General features: G+C 40.2%; 1 protein-coding gene across 2 annotated transcripts in view; it reads right to left on the bottom strand.

Moving 5' to 3' along the window:
* The window catches only part of pros1 (protein S), a 69293-nt gene that overhangs the window by 17895 nt on the left and 28534 nt on the right, over positions 1 to 22864 (bottom strand). For both annotated transcript variants that reach the window (XM_043691241.1, XM_043691243.1), the window contains exons 6-11: positions 18950 to 19081; positions 14000 to 14125; positions 11946 to 12067; positions 4731 to 4849; positions 3147 to 3339; positions 1788 to 1952 (exon numbers count right to left, since the gene is read on the bottom strand). In XM_043691241.1, coding sequence (XP_043547176.1) covers positions 1788 to 1952; positions 3147 to 3339; positions 4731 to 4849; positions 11946 to 12067; positions 14000 to 14125; positions 18950 to 19081 — 857 coding nt within the window. The remainder of the gene's footprint in view (positions 1 to 1787; positions 1953 to 3146; positions 3340 to 4730; positions 4850 to 11945; positions 12068 to 13999; positions 14126 to 18949; positions 19082 to 22864) is intronic.

Raw genomic sequence — 22864 nt, forward strand, 5'->3', positions numbered from 1 at the left:
GGGGCGGAGAGGTCAGGAAGGAGATTGCAGGTTAGGAAGGTGGTGCTGAGTTCGAGGGTTGGGACTGAGACAAGGTGGGGGGAGTGGAAATGAGGAAACTGGAGAAATCTGTGTTCATCCCTTGTGGTTGGAGGGTTCCTAGGCGGAAGATGAGGCGCCCTTCCTCCAGCCGTCGTGTTGCTATGGCCTGGCGATGGAGGAGTCCAAGGACCTGCATGTCCTTGGTGGAGTGGGAGGGGGAGTTGAAGTGTTGAGCCACGGGGTGGTTGGGTTGGTTGGTCCGGGTGTCCCAGAGGTGTTCTCTGAAACGTTTCGCAAGTAGACGAAAAGTCGATTCTCCTGATCCTTGGATGCTGCCTGACCTGCTGCGCTTTTCCAGCAGCACATTTTCAGCTCTGATCTCCAGCATCTGCAGTCCCCACTTTCTCCCCTAAAAAGTAGCATAGCCCAGTTGGGCTGAATGGCCATTTTTCAGTGCCAGACATGTTAAGACATGATGAGGTCAATTTCAATGATTCTGTTACATGGCTTCTCACAACCCAACGGCATCTTGGGACAGTTTGTCACCATGCTAGGTAACATCATCAGTCAGCCTCCGGTGAAGCGCTGGTGTTTTGTCTCGCTTTCAATTTATGTGCCTTGGTCTATTAACTCAGTTCTTTTTCTCAGAGTTTGGTAAATGGGGTCCAAATTGATGTGTTTATTGATGGAGTTCTGGTTTGAATGCCAGGACTCTAGGAATTCCCGTGCGTGTCTCTGTTTAGCCTGTCCCAGTCGAAGTGGTGTCCTTCTTCGTCTGTGTGTAAGGATACAAGTGATAGTGGTTGGTTAACACCAGCGCTTCACTGGAGGCTCACTGATGATGTTACCTACCATGGTGATGTAATGTCTGAAAACAAACCTTCCAGCTCAGCGAGCAAACTTACAACCTGAACCTCAACCTGAGCTACAAGTCTTCTCAAAAATCGCAAACATCTTAGGAATAAAAATTCATCCTGGATGGGGGTCACATTCAAGCACAAAGGTCATCTTTGTTCATAACTCAGCTCATGTTACCATCACATCCCAGAGAAGAGGAACTCTGCACCTTTGTGAACAGGATGTCATTACCTTAAAGCCCTGAGACCTTGTTCTATTTATTCAGAAATTCACAAAGCTTGTCACTTTTAAAGCAAACTGCATAGAATCATAGAGTCATAGGGATATACAGCATGGAAACAGACCCTTCAGTCCAACTCGTCCATGCCGACAAGATATCCTACATTAATCTAGTCCCATTTGCCAACACTTGGCCCATATCCGTCCAAACTCACCCTCTTCATATACCCATCCAGATGCCTTTTAACTGTTGTAATTGTACCAGCCTCTACCACTTCCTCTGGCAGCTCATTCCGTACACGCACCACCCTCTGCGTGAAAAAGGTGCCCCTTTGGACCCTTTTAAATCTTTCTCTTCACTCCCTAAAGCTAAGACCTCTAGTTTTGGACTCCCCCATCCCAGGGAAAAGACCTTGTTTATTTACTCTATCCATACCCCTCATGGTTTTATAAACCTCTGGAAGACATTGACGATGCTAACATGAGTGAGTGGGACTTTGGAGTCAAAGTTTGACAAATGACAAAACATGGCGAAAATTTATCAATAAAACCCAGCTTCCTCATTTCTTTAAATTTCCTTTGTTTCTTTTAACTGAAATGCTGACTGATGAGCTTTGCTTTTCACCACTCGCTCTATTTTAAAGCAGTTTGCAAAACGGGTGTAACATGTTTCAGTAATGGGTGATTACAGTTGGAAGGATACGGTCGGCCTGTCTGGGTAAACCGGCGATAGATATCTTTATCTCTGTCGTTTCATTATCCAAGGAAAAGAGTCGGCTAGGACTGTTGATTTTGATCACAGACTCCTGGGCGATCTTCACTAACACACTGCTCTGAGTTTCTTCCACAGAGATCTGAAGAGAGAACCAATGTGTGTCATTTAGCTCTGGACATGATCAGGCACACAGACACAGAGGAGACAATAATAATGAGTCACTGTAAAGTGAGCCCTGTTCGTGCAGGAAATTAGAACCTTCACTTAAAACCAGGCGAATCTCCAAACACAGAAGAACAAACTATACTCAACCATAATGTGAGACAAAAATATAGAGCAGCTACATTTCTATAGTGCCTTCAGAACATCCCGAAGCATATTACAGTCAATGAAGTTAAAAATCACACAACACCAGGTTATAGTCCAACAGGTTTAATTGCGAGCAAAACTAGCTTTCGGAGCGACGCTCCTTCATCAGGTGATTGTGTGCAATCACCTGATGAAGGAGCGTCGCTCCGAAAGCTAGTGTGCTTCCAATTAAACCTGTTGGACTATAACCTGGTGTTGTGTGATTTTTAACTTTGTACACCCCAGTCCAACACCGGCATCTCCGAATCATGACTACAGTCAATGAAGCACTTCCTGAAATTAAACAGGAAACTGGTAACAGCTAGAAAAATTTATTTTTGCTTGGGTGAGGAATTGCCAGGACACCAGGGAGAAATCACTGCTCCTTTTTGAACTAATGTCACAGGCATTTACATCCACCTGAGAGGGCAAATGGAATGTGAAGGTGGTGATGGAGGCAAACTCAATAATGAACTCTCAAAAGGACAGTAGATCAATGCTGCCAACCTTGTTTTAAATGGCAACTAATAAACCAGTGCTCTGAATAAACCAGCAAAAGTTATATCCTTGAAATGCCTGTTTACTGTATTATCACGATTTTCAAGCAATCAGTTGAGGTTGCGAGTGAGAAGGCTCTCTGCTAATAAGTTTTATTTCAGGCAAAGTTGTATTATTATTTAAGTGACTTGTGCTGTAAATAAAGTTGAACAATGATGCGTATAACCCCCTGCACTAAGCTTATCTTACTTCGTGTGTGTTTTAACACTGATTATGTGAACTTCTTGATCAACCGGAATATTTGATCAATCAGCACATTCCTGGCCCTACAGGTGCCGGTTAATACAAGGTTTACTGTACTTGGAAAGGAGAAATTCTGCATTGCTATGAATAAAGTAAGACTACGTTTTAACACTTTCAGAGAGTTAGCACAATTTCAATGGAAAAAATGGGCTGCTTTTGGGCTTTAGATTTGGAGATAACTTACTGTGTGCCAGATTCCATCATTGATTACTGGTCCACCACTGATTGTCACCTTGGCTATGTTCTCATTCTTGAACTGAACTTCCAGCTTTCCATCCCGAACAGCGAACAGGAACCAGGCACTGTTCCCATTCGTTTCAGCGTAGAATATAACACCTTCTGAGTCATAGGTCCTCAGGTCAAATTTTGCTGTAAACCTGTACAACATGAAATGAATTTCAACAATAAGCAGTGAACTAAACTTCAGGAAAAAGAGCAGAGAATATCAATTCTAGACTTGATTAGTCAAACGCACTCAGGCTTCAATGTTCTATACTAAAGTTAAGCCATCTAAAATTGGCTGCCCTTGTCCTATTATGGCTGTATTCAGTAACTTTTATTAGCTCTGAGTCAAGCAACAGCTTGATTTTAAAATACTCACCCTCAATTTCTGCATGGGCTCATCCTTGCATACCTCGATAGCTCCTCCAGCCCTATCACCCTCTCCGATATATCTGCATTACTCTAATGCTCATCTTTTGAACATTCCCAGTTGTTATTGCTCTGCCTGTGGCTGTGTCTTCAGTCATAGAGTCATAGAGATGTACAGCATGGAACCAGACCCTTCAATCCAACTCGTCCATGCTGACCAGATATCTTAACCAAATCTAGTCCCATTTGCCAGCACATGGCCCATATCCCTCCAAACCCTTCCTATTCATATACCCATCCAAATGCCTTTTAAATGTTGCAATTGTACCAGCCTCCACCACTTCCTCTGGCAACTCATTCCATACTGGTACCACCCTCTGTGTGAAAAAGTTGCCCCCTTAGATCCCTTTTATGTCTTTCCCCTCTTACCTTAAAACTTTGCCCTCTACTTTTGGACTCCCCTACCCTGGGGAAAAGACCGTGTCTATTTACCCTATTCATGCCCTTATGATTTTATAAACTTCTGTAACGTGTCCCCTGAGCCTCCAATGCTCCAGGGAAAACGGCCCCAGCCTATTCAGCCTCTCCCTAAAGCTCAAACCCTCCAACCCTGGCAACATCCTTGCAAATCTTTTCTGAACCCTTTCAAGTTCCACAACACTGGCCTTAAATGCTCAGGAACTGCCTCCCTAAATGATACCACGTCAACCTCATTTTCCTCCTTCAAGACTCTCCTTAAAATTTCTGACCAATCATTTGCCGATCTGTCCTGATATCATACTTTGTTTGAGAGTACTGCTGTGAAGTAACAGAATGTTTCATCACATTAAAGGTGCTCTATTAATATAAGTTGCTTCTTCATTCTATTTAATATCACCTCCTGAACCACCAGTAACAAAAAAACAGATGAACTGCTTACTTAACATCACATTGCTGATCATGGAATCTTGCTGTGCACAAAATGGCTGCTACATTTTCTACATTACAACATTTAGAAATGCTTAATTTAGCATACAGCATTTATAGGAAATTGAAAACACTCATAACAATTTAAATTGTGCTGTCAACTTGTTCAATAAATCAGACAGTTAGAGTGGATGAAGATTCCAATAAAGTGAGCTTCATAAGAATTAAAGAAGGTAAGTGAGAACTCAACTGTACAGTGCCAAAACCTCACCTGCTGTTAGCGGAAATCTTGAATCGAACATAGACAACAGGAATGCCAGCAAAGAGCTCCCCCATGTTTAGAATGTCTGCCTTCCTGCTGGTCTGCAAGGCGACGCATATGGGGATTTCCTGACAGAATACAAAGTTCACATTAATAACACACCAGCTCCCACACTTGCAAACATTTAGAAATTCCCACCCCTTCCACCATTCCCACTTATCCCAAACAGTCTCCTACCATCAGAAAAATATCACTAACTATCAGGCAGCCACTACCAGCATCAGTTACAAGGTGCCACACAAGCAGCCCATCTGCACTGAAGGAATTTGCCTGATCCCTGACCTGCAGCATTGACTGATTGGCACAGATTCCACCGGAGTTGGGCATCTCATAACATGCCTTGCTCGTTAGATTTGTTCTTGCAATCGGTCATCTTGCAAATGTTCTCCCCTCACTGGGAGTATGAGCTGTTAGCAGTGAGATGAGGGCGACACAGCATCTAGGATCTCAGTGAAGGATGGGATCAACAACTTACCTCCTTAACTAATTGGGATCCAAGAATTGAGAATGATACAGAGAAATAATGGAGATGGAAGTCAATTGAATTTGAGTCAAATCAGGGACTGAAGAAGGAACAAAGAGAAGGGGAAATACTAGCTTTAGAAAAATTTTGACAGGGTTCAGAAAAGATTTACAATGATGTTGTCAAGGTTGGAGGGTTTGAGGTACAGGGAGAGGCTGAAAGGCTATGGGTGTTTTCCCTGGAGCATCGGAGGCTGAGGGGTGACCTTAGAGAGGTTTATAAAATCATGAAGAGCATAGATAGGATAAATAGACAAGATGTTTTCATCAGGATAGGGGAGTCCAAAACTGGAGGGCATAGGTTTAAGGTGATAGGGGAAAGATCAAAAAGGGTCATAAGGGGGAAGTTTTTCACACAGAGGGTGATGCGTGTACGGAATAAACTATCAAAGTGTTGGAGAGGGATACAATTACAACATTTAAAAGCCTTCCGGATGAGTACATGAACGGGAAGGGTCTCGAGGGATATGGGCCAAATGCTGGCAAACGGAACTAGATTAATTTAAGATATCTGGTCAGCTTAGACAAGTTGGACTGAAGGGTCTGTTTCTGTGCTGTACATCTCCATGACTCTAAGTGAGAAAAAAGTCAGTAAAGTAAGAAAAAAACCATTTCACATTTTTAAAATCGCTGACAAGATTTTTGTTTAAATCAACTTATTTGAACATGTCATGACCCAGCTCCATGGTCATCACATCCTGAGACGAGGCTTCTGGCCTAAAGGTAGCAATAATACTGTTGTGTTTCATCTCACAGTCAGTACATATACCTTTATGGGGCACGCTCAGGATAGCATGTGATCTGAAGATAAAAAGATCTCACACTACATCTTACCTCAGGTGACATGAAGCACGATACCCTTTTGGAAACATGCTCTTTTGTTCTTACACAATAGCTTAGTGTTCGCCCACACATCTGTGTGCCTGTGGAATGGATGCTGCCTGGACTGGAGGGCATGTCTTAAGAAGAAAGGTTGAGGGAGCTAGGGCTTTTCTTATTGGAGTGAAGAAGGATGAGAGATGATTTGATTGAGATGTACAAGGTGATGAGAGGCAAAGATACAGTGGATAGCCAGAGCCTTTTTCCCAAGGTGGAAATGGCTATCATGAGGGGCATAATTTTAAGGTGATTGAAGGAGATATCAGAGGTAGGTTTTTTACACAGAGAATGGTGAGTGGGTGGAATGCACTGCCCAGCAGTGGTGGTAGAGTCAGATACATTAGGGACATTTAAGCGACTCTTGGATAGAAACATGGATGATAGTAAAATGAAGGGTACGTAGGTTAGTCTGATCTTAGAGTAGGATAAAAGGTCAGCACAACATCGAGGGCCGAAGGGCCTGTACTGTGTTGTACCGTTCTATGTTCTATAACAATTTTCTGAAGGTGGCCAGGCAAGTTGAAATAGTTGCTAAGAAGGCTTATAAGGCTTAGATTTATAAATAGAAGTGTAGAGTATAAAAGCATGGAAGTGATGCTACATTCTACAAATTATTGGTCAGACCACATTTGCAGTATTGTGTTCAGTTTGGAGCTCCTCATTTAAAGCAAGATGTTAAAACCCTGGACCGAATGTGAAGGAGATTTACTGGAATGATACAAGGAGTGAGGAATTTTAGATACAAGGAAAGAATGGAGAAATTGGGCTTATTCTCCTTGAAGCAGAGAAAATTAAGAGGTCACTTTATTGAGATGTTCAAAATTATAAACAATTTTGACAGGGTAAAGATGAACATTCTGTTTCCACGAATTGATATATGAGTAAGTAGGGCTCACAATTTCAAGACTGTCAGCAAGAGAGCTAGGAGTGAGATGAGGAGAAACTTCTTCACTCGGAGTTGTTAGGATTTGGAATGTGCTGCCTGTGAAAGTGATGGACGAGGTGGATTCTATCTGAGGTTTCAAAGAGAGTTGAATATATATCGGCTAAGGAAACGGAGAATGGAATTAGCTGTGCAGCTCTTTCAGAAGCTGGTACAGATATGATGGGTGAAATGGCCCCCTCCTGTACTGTACAATGCTTTAATATGATAAATTCAATGGTGGTGGAATTTGAACTCAATAACACATCTGGAATTAAGAGTCTAATAATGACCATGACTTAATTGTCAATGGTCAACAAAAACCCTTCTGGTTTACTAATGTCCTTTAGGGAAGGAAACTGCCATCCATACCTGGTCTGACCTACATGTCACTCCAGACCCACAGCAATGTGGTTGACTCTTAACAGCCCTCTGGACAATTAGGGATGGGCAATAAATACTGGCCTAACCAGCGACACCCTCATCCCATGAAGGAATAAAAAACTACAGCTGGAGCTACATCCTGATTCAAGGGAGATGACAACTCCTGTCATTCACTGTGGGCTTTACCCATTCAGAAAATAGCTATTTGGCATCAATGTAACACCAGAGATTTATCAACAGGAAATCCATAAAATGGTCCAAGGAATCCCAGGTGACATCATTAACTCCGAAGCCAATCAAGAGGAGCATAATGAGAGGCCGAGATCACTGCTGGCCAGATCACAATCAACAGGAATAAAAGCAAAATACTGCAGGTGCAGGAGATCTGACATAACATTAAGTGCTGGAGAAACTCAACAGGTCTGGCAGCATCCTATGGAAAAGGTGGATTGGAGGTCAAACATTAACTTTGTTTCTCTCTGCACAGATGCTGCCAGAGCTGCTGCCTTCCTGTTTTTGTGCAGATAAGTGCTTTCTAGGCATGACAGAGCTCACAGTGGTGGGGGGGGGAGGGGGAGCTTAAACTCATGAGCAAATCAATTCTGCCCAAACCGAGATTAGCATGAATAACAAGACACCAGCAAAGTACTGGTGGTTCAAACACACCGTCTTTACTAGAGAAGGAAACTGAATTATTCATATGGTTTGGAACAGTTACGCACAGATTAAAGATGACACAGAGAGACTGAAAAAGGTTCAGACAAAGATCTGGAACTGGATGATATCAGACAGAGAATCCAAGTTGGGAATGTGGGGGGAATTGCCCACTCAGGGTGGACATTGCGATCTGAGATGAACAGTGCACACAATCGGGAAGACATTTTTGGCGGCAAAAGACTTGTAGTGTCCCAAAGCTTGGACCTAGGTGGATGAGCACTTGTTTGTACTTAGCAAAACTTAGGAATCAAAGTATTTCACCAGGGACAGAGAAAGATGTCAGGAGTTTGTCAAAGCATGACGAGATGTCAACATGTCAGTTGAATGAACCTCGCAGAATCAGACAGCAGCACAACTGTTAATGGTAGGTTACAGCCCACTTCCATCGGAGTTCAAACTCATGGGGGATTGACGAATACATCTATCACTGCGAGTATGCTGTGCTGAAGTCAACAACATTAATGGGAAAATCATTTGCACTGATGGAAATATCTTCAAGGTGCAGTGTACCAGTCACTTCGTTTGACCATGGGCCGTAATTTGCTTTACAGATTCTTGCAGGTAACACGAGGTAACCTAAATGACCCAAGCAGCCAGTGGCACGGTGGTTACCACTGTTGCCTCACAGCGCCAGGGACCTGGGTTCAATTCTGCCCTTGGGCAACCATCTGTGTGCACCTTGCATATTCCCCCTGTGTCTATGTCGCAGTCCCAATAAGTGCAGGTTGGGTGGCTTGGCTTGGGAAATGCATGGTTATAGAGGACGGGTATGAGTCTGGATGGGCTGCTCTTTGGGGATTTGATGGGCTGAACGGCCTGCTTCCACACTGTATGAAATGGAGAACGAAGAAATGGATATAGGTAAAGATTACACAGTCTGAGATTTAAAAAAATTGAAAGGAAGAATAGTTGTCTTGTGGCTATGTATCGAGCAAAAGTGTGTATTATAATGGGAAAAGCTTATTAACTCAAAGTATGCACCATGATACCTGAGTTGAGGAACATCAGTGATGATTAGGATATTGGAGGTCTTCAGGCAGGAAATAGGCATGCTAAAAAGGTTTATACAGTCACAGAAGAGGAGCGAGACTGTCTGAGTGATGCAAGGTGATGAAGTATTATTGTTCGAACAGCAGAACACTGTACATGTAAAATTGCTCCCACTATTTTAATCTAAGCTGTAGATTGTTATTGTCCAGCAAGAAAACCGTGTAACTGTGTCAGAAGGAGTACTGCACAACAGGGAAGCTTCAACAAGTATACTGGAGACAGCAACATAACAGCAGACGAACCAGATGTGGGAAACTAACATCCAGCAATCCAGAATTGCAACTCTGTGATATTGATGGACGGCAGCTTGTTATTCAGAGGAAATATCATCCGTTCCAGAGGACACAAAGCTTCCTAATCCTGATGAGGTGATCACAGTCTGTGAGACAACAGCAGATCACAGCATGAGAGAGACTACAACAGGATCTCAGAATTTGCATTGGGATTATGGTTAAAACAAGATGGGTTTTTTTCTGAACACCGCTCTTAAAAGCAGTTCTGCTGAAAGAAAGAAAGAAAATGCAATACGATACAAAGACTGAAACTATATTGGGTTGTGTTGCATTAGCTGTATGTGACAGTCGTTAACTGAAGTGACTTATTGATTCAATGAGTTCGGAAAGTAATGATCTTTTAAGTTTGCTTGCAAACTATATGACATTATGTTTGAAAGACTTCATTTGTGTCATACTAGAAATTCACAACCTAGGCCTGGTAAGAGAGAAATTTCAGAGCAATGGCTCAGCTATTAGATCCTGCATGTTACTTGAATAAGAAATGGAAATAACACTGGGTACGACATTGAAAAATCAGATAGCACATGTGAGAGCAATAGGAAATAGACTCTATTACAATTTTGCTAATCTTTGTGAAAAAGTTAAAGCTGTGACTTTGAGTGGCTCAGTGGTTAGCACTGCTGCCTCACAGCACCAGGGACCCAGGTTCAATTCTAGCCTCGGGTGACTGTCTGTGTGGAGTTTGCACATTCTCCCCGTGTCTGCGTGGGTTTCCTCCGGGTGCTCCGGTTTCCTCCCACAGTCCAAAAATGTTAGGTGAATTGGCCGTGCTAAATTACCCATAGAGTTAGGTGCATTAGTCAGAGGGAAATGAGTCTGGGTGGTTTACTCTTCAGAGGGTTGGTGTGGAGTTGTTGGGCCAAAGAGCCAGTTTCCACACTGTAGGGAATCTAATCTAAAAGTGTTATTTCTATCGTGTAAAGGATAAATGTTGATATTGCAGGTAAAGGGATGTCCATCTTAATTAAAATGACAGCTCTTTTGGGACACTAAAAGCAACATTGGCCAACTGAATGGCATGTTGGTATAACTGGCTAACTTGATGGTATGCTGAGATAGTAAGCCAGGAATCTTACAGAGCTCATTGTCAAACTGAATCAGGCCAGACAGATATGCAAGTCCTTTACCTTGATTGACTATATTAAGTAACTGTTGATGAGACAATGCTGTGAGGTTTCAGTTGGAACAATAGATCAGAGTTTTGACAGAACTGTGTTTGAGACAGCTCAGCTCCCGGGGTCAGCTCAATCTACAGTGAAGTTATAATACCCAACACTGCCTTTTGTAACACTCTTACCTGAAACAGAAACTCAGTGACATGGAGCAACTGACTTATGTTAATTTCATTGCTGTATCAAACTGGCGTAACTACACAGGAGGAATCTGTGTGTTAGTTACCATGCCGACATAGTAAACTATAGTAAGCCACTGTACTTGGGGATGACATGGACAACTGTACTTCAAGGGACAACTCAAATGAGAGAGGCTGACACTCCGGAGACAGTGTCAGCACAAGAAGCAGGACCCTTGGGGAGGAGGAGAACAGCCTCACCCTCAGGCACGCCATCTGTAATCGGTTCTTTACCATCTGCACTTACAAAGTGGATTTTAAACCAGTCTGAGAACATAGACTTTTAAGAACTGTAAGGCTACTTGGGAAATTAGAGGGACAGGTGGGTGTCATAGAATTGTGTTTGTTTCAACAATATTAAACCACATCTCATGGTAAGGCACGTCTCATTATTATTGTACTGAATCCCAACAAGTCTGCAAATATACCAGACCCACATGAAAACGACATTTACATTATGTAAATAAGATAATCTACCTTGTCAATGAAGTCAAATTTCATGACTTCCATGACTACTTTGCTGGACAGATTTTGATGATTTAACCAAGGAATACGAGATTAAGACAGGATTGGACAGAGGAAAACAGACAAACAGAAAACAGACGGTACCATGTTCAATAAAATACACGATTTACTAAGAACTAGGTCTCGCCAATCTGCGCCAACCCCATACCTGAATATAACCAAACTTCCAGCCTGAGGTCTGGCAGTTGGCAGCACTGTATTCAGGAAGGGAAATGCCACAGCAGTGCGGGCACTGGAAGCTGGTTCTCAGAGGCCAGTTTTACTCTGCACATGTACATTTGATGCTGTAACATGAAAAGGTCTCTCTGCTGTCCTAGCTGATTATTATCCCTCAACCAACATCTGGACAGGGGGATAATCTGATCGTGATCACACTGTTGTTTCTGGGAGCTTGCTGTGCCTAGGTTAGCTCTCTGGCATTTCCTACATCACAAGAGAGACGCCAGTAATGTCATTGTCTGTAAAGCACTAGGAGAAAGCCTGAGGTTGTGAAAGATGCACATTATTTCTTCCTTCACCTGACAACTCTGACCATCAGGGGATAACCTCTCTCCTTTTCGCCCATCACAGAAACAGGAGTAGCTGCCGGGGAAGTTCACACAGCCATATGCACACAAGTTCGCTGCACATTCATCGATATCTGTTTGGAGAAGATCAAACTTCAGAAACACATTTTCCTCCTTCATTTAAAAAGAATGTTTCTTACTGAAGGAAATGTAAATTCACAGAACCGCTGAAGAGATAATAACACAGAGCTCATCGATAGGATGCTGCATACAACTTTTCATCATGTTTTCCAACATAAATATTCAGTGTGCAACTGGATGTTCGGATTCCAACATGAGAGAATGCTCACAGTGGGATGGCTGTGTGTAGGGTGGACAGGAAGTGGGTCAGGAGTTTGAATCCCACTGCAACAAGTTGTGTAAAATCTGGAGTTTTGCAGCTGTCACCACAATAAATAGTCATTTAAAAAGTGCAGCCATAACTGGGCAACATGGTGGCTCAGTGGTTAGCACTGCTGCCTCACAGCTCCAGGGACCTTAAGTGACTGTGTGCACTTTGCACATTCTCCCCATGTCTGTGTGGGTTTCCTCACACAGTCCAAAAATGTACAGCTTAGGTAGATTGGTTATGCTAAGGTACCCATAGTGTCCAGATTAGGTGGGTTAGACATGGGAAATGCAGGGTTACAGGGATGGGACTGGGTGGGATGCCCTTGCAGGGTCAGTGTGGACTTGATGGGCTGAATGACCTGCTACCAATCAGTAGGGATTTTAACAACTGTTTCACTATACTGTTCAGGGAAGGAAATCTGCCCTAATTAGCCAGTCCAGGCTCATATCTGACTCCACACCCACAACATACTTTTAAAAAATTCATTCATGGTACGTGGGAATGGCCGGCATTTATTGACCAATCAAATGACAAAAGATCCATCATCATCTTTAGGCAACTCCATACTACTCATCACCTGCTGCAAGCTAGACAGGTACCAAATCAAGGGGTCTTCCAGTGCAAGAGGCCATTCTGCCCACTCTACCTGTCTTGGCTCTTTGAAATAGATATCTAAGTAGTTCCACTGTGACCACTTATTCCCCACAGGCCTACAAATTTCTCCTCTCAGTTCAATTCCCCGTTATTAAATTGGCTTTCCCTGCCCTCTCAAGCAGCGTATTTCAGATCACATCAACGTACTGTATTAAAAAAAGTTCTCCTCATAGTTTCTTTTGCTACTCACCTTAAATTTCTATTGGCTGGTTACTGGTGCTTCTAGTATTGGAACTGTTCCTCCTCCCTGATTCTGGCAGAAACCTGCAAGAGTTTGAGCACCACCACCAAATCTCTCCTCTTCTTTCTGATCTTAGGACAACAACACCAGCTCCTCCATGTTAACTGAAGCCCCTCCTTCCTGGTGTCTGGGGTTGTCAATGAAGGCTGGCATTGCCTGGTAATAAACTCACTTCCCAGTAACAAACAATGGGGAACTGAATCATACAAGTGTGTTTCTTGGTGAGATGAAGAATAGGAGGTGATGGGTGAAGAACACGAAACTGGATGTGGGTGGGTGCAACTCCTTCTAACAAAAGGTTTTGCCAGGCCAGCCTATAGGCTCCCTCTGCTTTTAACGCCAGTTTTCGGTCAGATGCCAACTGAGGCCCTGGTACTGCACAAAATGTTTCTGTCACCAACATCACTTCCAATTAACTTCCTGTTCCAAAGAAATGCAACATTTTTGCGCAGAAGTAACTGGGGCAAGGACAGTTACTGTGTCACTACTCAGCATCAGTGTCAGCCTCACAATTACACTTAGCTGTCATTCTCATTTCAACCTGCCACAGAAAGCAGTCGAGGCCACAAATGTTGAATGTTTTTAAGGAGGAGAGAAATATTGTTCTCGGAGCTAAAGGATACGGGGAGGAAACAGAAACAGGGGACTGAGTTGGATGATCCACTGCGATAATATTGAATGGCACAGCAGGATTGAAGGGCTGAATGGCCTATTCCATTCTTTCCAGAATTTTTGTGCAAGTTGCTGTCGGCCTTTGAGAGATCTCTGTTCAGCCCTTACCGTGGCAGTCTTTCGTGATGGGATTGAAGGTGTATCCTGCGGCACATTTACATTCGAAGGTACCCGGCAGATTGTTGCATGCTGCTTTCCCACAGATTTCTGGGTGCATAAGGCATTCGTCCTTATCTGAAATGTTAAAGAGCGTACAGCATGAGTCAGAATTCAAAGAAATAACTTATATTGTGATGACACCTTGCCCCCCACATCTGGGCATCCCAAAAAAACTGCATACCAATGAAGAACTTTGGACATGTTCTGACTGTTGGAGTGTAGGAAATTCGGCAGCTAATTTGTGCACAGCAAGATCTCATAAAGTGTCAATTGGAAGCTAGGCTCCCCTAGGTAGCACCATCCCAGAAGACTAATCTTCATCTCTAGAGACTTCGATTTGCACATGCTCAAGCCGAGGAAGATGTAGGTCACCTTCCTCTTTTATGATCTTACAGCAATGGCTGATTGCCCCTGATCAGGTTAACCCATCTCCTGACCCACAACAACAACAACAGACATTGCTGGAGAAACTCAGCAGGTCTGGCCGCATCGGTGGAGAAAGAGAAACAGAGTTAACATCTCGGGAGAATGAGACAGGAAAGTAGACAAAGGGATTGCTGACGTTAGACTGAGTGGGAAGTGAATAGGTGAGAGGTGTTAACAGAAACTGTGAATAGCTGAAAGTGGAGGGGGGAGGGGTGGTAGTGCAAGTCAATGCTGAAAAGACAAAGGAGATGAGGATGGACTGAGAAAAGATTTTACCAAAGAAATTCATGTTAGACTTAACAAGGGTCATGTGTTGTGAGCTCACATAAATGGTTATGGAGTAGAAACAAAAACTCGATTACAATGACAATTTGTCGTCTGAAAACATTTATGTGGCCACAAACGATGGCTGTGAACAGAGGGCTATCAAGATGAGTGATGAGGCTCAGAAAAGCAGCATTTGCAATGCAAGGGTTCAGCCAGGTATTAAGTGTGTCCCAGGACAGTCAGGCAGGTTTTTGAGAAAGCCAGGGTTAAAAAGAATTGCTTGGGGCAGTAATATTGGTAAATCTTGCATATTCTGGGTGTGCAACAGGAACAGTAGAGCAGCATTTGGGAAAAAGGAGATTATGAATGGTATCCCACTTGGAAAATGTGCATAAGGAACGTGTGTGATGACTTGGATGGACAAAATCAAAATGTGGACCTGTCTTGCTTTGGGACAGGAGGTGAGGGCAGCAGAGGGAAATACCTTAAAGTGTGGCTAGCCCTCATCTCAGGGACAGAGACACACACTATGTCTGTGTCAGCTCTTTAAAAGAGTAATGCAATTAATTCCACTTCCCCAGCACTTTCCCAATAGCCTGACAATTCTTTCCCCTTTGAATATATAATGTATCAAATTCCCTTTTGGAATACTGAAGTAATATTGAACAGAACAGACAGCACAGAATCTCAGTTACAATGACGACTTGTCCTTTGAAAGCACTTGTCTGGCCATCGACAATATCCGGCTGTGAATGTAGAACATTCTAGATCATATGACAACTTTTGTATTTTAAAAACAAACCTTCCTCATTACCTCCTGTGGTTCATTTTCTGATAATCTTCAATCTGAGTCCCTCTGGTTAATGACTGTTCTGCCACTGAAAACAATTTCACCTTACTTACTCCATCAAAACTTCCATAAATTCAAAACTTTTTATTACATCTCCCCTAAATGTTCTCCTCTCTGAGAAAAGAAATCCTAACTTTTCCAATCTCTCCACATAAGCAAAGTCCCTCGTTCTCAGTATTTCACAATAAAGGAGGAGAAAGTGATGAAGGGCTTATTCCCGAAACGTCGATTCTCCTGCTCCTTGGACGCTGCCTGACCTGCTGCGCTTTTCCAGCAACACATTTTTCATTTCACAATAAAAACAACTTGTGAAGAGCTTATGCTCAAACCATCGATTCTCCTGCTCCTCGGATGCCGCCTGGCCAGCTGTGCTTTGCCAGCCCCTTGCATTTACACAGCATTGTTGATATAAAGCAAAACACTCCAAGATGCTTCACAGGAGCATTTATCAATCAAACTGCTACAAGTTGACAGGAAATAGTTCAGGCAGGATTGTGTCTTTGTTGAATTGTTTTCGAGATGGATATCAGCAATGAGTACCTCATGGGCATTATATTACAACAGTACGCTAGAAGGTATATTAGTACAGGATTTCAGTTTATCCCAAACACCCCCCAATCATGCAAAAGGAATTGCATCCATCATTTACATCATGAGTCACCTATTGCACATACAGTTGTTAAATCATGCCAGTCTCTAAATGCTTATTATGCTCTTGACCACCAGGAGTATCCTTGATACGTTTGGATATCCTTTCATCATTACTCCTTGCAACACTTGGAGTGTTGCATATTGTTGGGTAGTTTGTTTGATGTGATCAAACCTCCTGCCTGTTCTAGTTAATGTCACTGCTCTGAACATGTCAAGTTGCTGCTTCTCATTGGATTTGGAAGATTTCACCCTCTGTCAAAGCATCTTTGACCCTCTTCATAAGGATTGCTACTCTCAACAGCATGTCATTGTTCTCTCTTACTATATCTCATGTCCAGCTATTACCTTTAGTAATGAAATAAATTCTTCAAAACCGTGAAGCAGACCAAATCTTGATGAAAATGCTTCAAAGGGGCTCAGCTGACACTTTGACCCTTCCAAGTAGATATCAGTGAACAGTTTCTCAAACAAATGGATAATCAGGCATTCTTTCTTGACCCAAGCTTAGGATCATTTTCTGTGCTTAATGTTTGAATGAATATGCAACCAATTATTCTCCTCACACAAGGATGCATCTCACTGGCCTCACACTGCTGGGCTACATCATCATTTGATTTCAGCACGACGGTTGCTATCATTGATTACTTGACGGCTTCTTGTTCTGTGCCTCAGAACCACTGCACGTCTTTGACAGTGAGTTGATGGAATGGTTCACACTGTGGTGACAAATTGGGGAAGAGTTTTGCTAAACAGTTGACAACTCCAACAAATGTGCCTTGATATCTGATGGATGCTGCTACAACTCCGGCCTTTCCAAGATTTTTACTGCCAGTACACACCCTAGGTTGGCTTCAGGAATCTTGAATTGCAAGTTTTTCATGCTCAGCTTTTAGGTAATCTGTGAGTTTTAACATTCGCACGAGATTTTGATCGTAGTCAGTAATAACTTCTTACATTGTGTCTCTGTATCAGTAAACTAGCAGATCATCCACTTCCAGCTTCCATTTTGGGAAGATAATAACTCTGTCATGGTGTTGGCATTAATACTCACCTGAGCTATGGAAATGCCAAGCATCATGTGCAACCACTTGCTATCCAGAAAGTAGTTACAAAGCAGTTCTCTAACCCTTTGCATCAATAGGCATGAAGACTTTTGCCTTTGCAAGCTCGAGCAGAATTCTAGCTTTCTCAGTCCTTTGAGTCAACACATCGTCTCATTATGTTTCACTTCAGCCACGCAGTTAGTCTATTCTGGAGGAGGAACTTCTTGCTTGACTAAGCCCTTCTTTTCCAGCTCTTTCTTGTCTTTCAGCCTTGGCCATGAGAATCACTTAGAACCTTTCTTGGATGATGTTTAAATGGTTTTCTCATCCAGTTCAAGATGATATTCACCAGGAAGACATTCGAAACAAACCACTGTATTCCTCTAATACCTGTCCCATGGTCAGTGGTTTAGTGTGTTGTGACACGTTGCAAACTCAAGTAGGATTTCAGAGGCACCTTAAACGTAGGAGTGTTCTGAGAGGTGGACAGGGTTAGGGAGGGAATTCCAGAGTTTACGAAATGAACTAAACATCAAAGCATGACAGGATTTGTGTAAGGAATGGAAACTGAAGTGCAATATACACCCCCACACATGGACACATATACAAGCACATCCACTTACATACACAAACATTCTTCATGCACACACTGACACAAATGAATATATTCACACACAAATTCCTCCTCACATGGATACATACACAATAAAAGCAGACAAGCACACATACATCAGCATTTAAACACATATTCACAAACACACAGGCACATTTACGTATGTACACAAACACATAGAATTAGAGACTCATACAGCACAGAAACAGACCCTTCGGTCCAACCAGTTCATGCGGAACATAATCCCAAATTAAATTAGTCCCACCTGCCTGCTCCTGGCCCATATCCCTCCAAATGTTTCTGATTCATGTATCCATCCAATTGCCTTTTAAATGATGTAACTGTACCCACATCCCACATCCTCAGGATATTCATTCCACATGCGAACCACCCTCTGTGTAAAAACATTGCCCCTCATGTCTGTTTTAAATCTCTCTCCTCTCACCTTAAAATGTGCCCTATAGTCTTGAAATCCCCAATCCTAGGTAAAACACAACTACCATTAACCCTACCTATACCCCTCATTATTTTACTTCTATAAGGTCACCTCTCAACCTCCTATACTCCAGTGAAAAAAGTCCCAGCCTTTCTTTATAACTCAAACCTTCCATACCCGGCAACATTCTTGTAAAACCCTTGTGAACCCTCTTCAGCTTAATAATATCCTTCATTTAACTGGGCGACCAGAACTGGACACAGTATTGCAGAAGATATGAACATGTGAACACTCTCTCACCAGGAGCATATAGGGATACACACATACAGCATACATAGACATACAAACACACACACTCTCAGGCAGTCACACAAACAATCACACACAAGCAATCACACAGGCATTCACAGCAGGTTTAACTAACATGGAAACGTTGAAGTATTTATGGCACTGAAGAAGAACATTGAACCTATTACTTCTTTTATGGTCAACAACGCCAACCCAACCAAATCCCCCAACCCAGCTCTGGCCATAGCTGTTAGTTTGCAGCATCTCACATCTTTATTCAAACGTTTTTCGACATGCTGAGGGCTTCTGCCTCTGTGTTTCTCACCAATGCAGTTCCGTTTATTTGAAGCAATATAGAATCCTTCATCACAGTAACAGCGATAGCTCCCAGGCACATTGTGACAGGAATGGTTGCAAGCTTTCTCCTCCAATATCCCACTTTGGCATTCATCGATATCTGTGCAACACAAATTAAGGTGTAAGTTTGCATCTTTGATGATGATCAAACTTTGAACAAATAAGGCTAAAACGTGACAAGATATTATAAAACATTTTTTAAAAATTGGCAAAAGGTTTGTTACCAAGCTCCGAGCAAAATAAAATTAACATTTAAACCATTTTTTCTCATCACTGCAGATATTAATTGTTTTCTGCAGCTCACAATTTAAATTTTAAGTCAATTAACTGAAGGAACAGGGGCCACAGAGGAACCTATGTTCTCATCCTATAATGCAAATTCTGGTGGCTGATTGGTAAAAATAAAAATCATGCATTTCTGTAACCCCTCTTATACACTCGGAAATGTCCCAAGCTCTTCACAGACAATAATGTACATTTTGAGGTACAGTATCATACTATTGCAATGTATAGTATTAGACTACTGCAATGTGTAGTATTATAATACTGCAATGTATAGTATTATACTACTGCAATGTATAGTATTATAATACTGCAATGTGTAGTATTATAATATTGCAATGTAAAGTATTATACTACTGCAAAGTACAGTATTATACTACTACAACATATAGTATTATGCTACTGCAATGTATAGTATAATACTACTGCAATGTATAGATTATACTACTACAATGTATAGTATTATACCACTGTAATGTTGCATTATACCACTGCAATATATCGCATTATACTACTGAAATGTAGTATTATATACTGCAATGCATCATATCGAAATACTACAATGTTTAGTATTATATTACCGCAATGTATAGTATCATACTATCATAATTTATAGTATTATACTACTGCAATGTATAGTATAATACTACAACAATTTACAGTATTATACTATTGCAATGTATAGTATGATACGACTGCAATGTATAGTATTACAATACTGAAATGTGTAGTATATTACTACTGCAATGCATTGTATTATACTACTGCAATGTATAGTATAATACTGCAATGTATCATATTATACTACTGCAATGTATAGTATTATAATACTGCAATATAGAGTATAATACCACTACAATATATCATATTATACTACTGCAATGTATAGTATTATATACTGCAATTTATAGTATTATAATACTGCAATGTTTAGTATTACACTACTGCAATGTATAGCATGATACTACTGTGATGTATGGTATTACAATACTGAAATGTGTAGATATATTACTACTGCAGTGCATAATATTATACTATTGCAATGTATAGCATTATAATACTGCAATGTATAGTATTATACTACTGCAATGTATAGTATAATACTGCAATGTATCATATTATACTACTGCAATGTATAGTATTATAATACTGCAATATAGAGTATAATACCACTACAATATATCACATTATACTACTGCAATGTATAGTATTATATACTGCAATTTATAGTATTATAATACTGCAATGTTTAGTATTACACTACTGCAATGTAAAGCATGATACTACTGTGATGTATAGTATTACAATACTGAAATGTGTAGATATATTACTACTGCAATGCATAATATTATACTATTGCAATGTATAGCATTATAATACTGCAATGTATCATATAATACTACTGCAATTTATAGCATTATAATACTGCAATGAAACATATTATACTACTGCAATGTACAGTATGATATACTGCAATGTATTGTATGATACTACTGCAATGTACAATATTATATACTGTAATGTATAGTATCATACCACTGCAATATATCGCATTATACTACTGTAATATATAGTATTATATTCTGCAATGAATCGTACTATACCACTGTGATGTTTAGTATTGCACTACTGCAATGTATAGTATTACACTACTGCAATGTATAGTATTATACTACTGAAATGTATAGTATTATACACTGCAATGTATAGTATTATACTACTGCAATGTGTAGAATTATATGACTGCAATGTATCACATTATACTACTGCCATGTATAGTGTTACAATTCTGCAATGTATAGTATTATACTACTGTAATGTATAGTATTATATTATTGCAATGTATAGCATTATACTGCTGCCAGGTATAGTACTATACTACTGCAATGCATAGTATTATACATTGCGGTAGTATTATACTACCGCAATGTATAGTATTATATTACTGCAATATATAGTATTATACTACTGCAATGTGTACTATTATACTACGGCAAAGTATAGTAGTATATTACTGTGATGTACAGAATTATACTACTGCAATGTATAAATTATACTACTGCAATGTGTCGTATTATATCACTGCAATACATCGCATTATACTATTATAATATATTGTATTATACTGCTGCAATGTATAGCATTATATAACTGCAATATATAGTATTATACAACTGCAATGTATAGTATATTACTACTGCAATATATAGTATTTTATTACTGTAATGTACAGTATTATATACTGCAATGTATATGTTATAATACTGTAATGTATAGTATTATAATACTGTAATGCATGGTATTATACGTCTGCAATGTATAGTATTACACTACTGCAATATGTAATATATTATTGCAACATATAGTATTATACTACTGCAATGTAAAGTATTATACTAGTGCAATGTGTTGTATTATACTACTGCAATGTGTAGTATTGTTCTACTGCAATGTATAGTAGTATACTACTGCAATGTAACATATTATACTACTGCAATGTATAGTATTATATACCGCAATGTACAGTATTATACCACTGCAATGTATAGTAATATATACTGCAATGTATAGTATTATACCACTGCAATGCTTAGTATTACACTTCTGCAATGTATAGTATGATACTACTACAATGTATAGTATTATATACTGCAATGTATAGTATTATACTACTGCAATCTGTAGTATTATATGACTGCAATGTATCACATTATACTACTGCCATGTATAGTATTACATACTGCAATTAATAGTATTATACTACTGTAATGTATGGTATTATACTACTGCAATGTATAGTATTATAATACTGAAATGTATAGTATTATACTACTGCTACAATACATAGCATTATACTACCACAATGTATAGTAATATACTGCTGCATTGCACAGCATTATACTACTACAATGTATAGTATGATACTACTGCAATGTATAGTATATTACTGCAATGTGTAGTATTATATACTGCAATGTAAAATATTATACCACTGCAATATATTGCATTATACTACTGCAATGTATAGTATTATATTATGCAAGTTATAGTATTATAATACTGCAATGTTTAGTATTACACTATTGCATTGTATAGTATGATGCTACTGTGAAGTATAGTATGATACTACCATAATATATAGTATTATACTAGTGCAATGTATAGTATTATAATACTGCAATGTACAGCAATATAATATTGCAATGTATAGTATTATATTAGTGCAATGTATTGTTTATAATACTGAAATGCATAGTATTATGCTAGTGCAATGTATAGCATTATAACACTATACCACTGTAATGGTTAGTATTACACTACTGCAATATATAGTATGATACTACTGCAATGTATAGTATGATACTACTACAATGTATAGTATTATACTCCTGTAATATGTAGTATTACACAGCTGCAATGTATAGTATTATGCTACTGTAATGTACAGTATTAGATACTGCAATGTATGGTAGTGTACTACGGCAATCTGTAGTATTATATGACTGCAATGTATCAAATTATACTGCTGCCATGTATAGTATTATATTATTGCAATGAATAGTGTTATATTACTGCAATGTATAGTATTATACTAGGTAAT

This window comes from Chiloscyllium plagiosum, chromosome 6 (assembly GCF_004010195.1).
Source record: "Chiloscyllium plagiosum isolate BGI_BamShark_2017 chromosome 6, ASM401019v2, whole genome shotgun sequence".
NCBI classification, from domain to species: Eukaryota; Metazoa; Chordata; class Chondrichthyes; order Orectolobiformes; family Hemiscylliidae; genus Chiloscyllium; species Chiloscyllium plagiosum.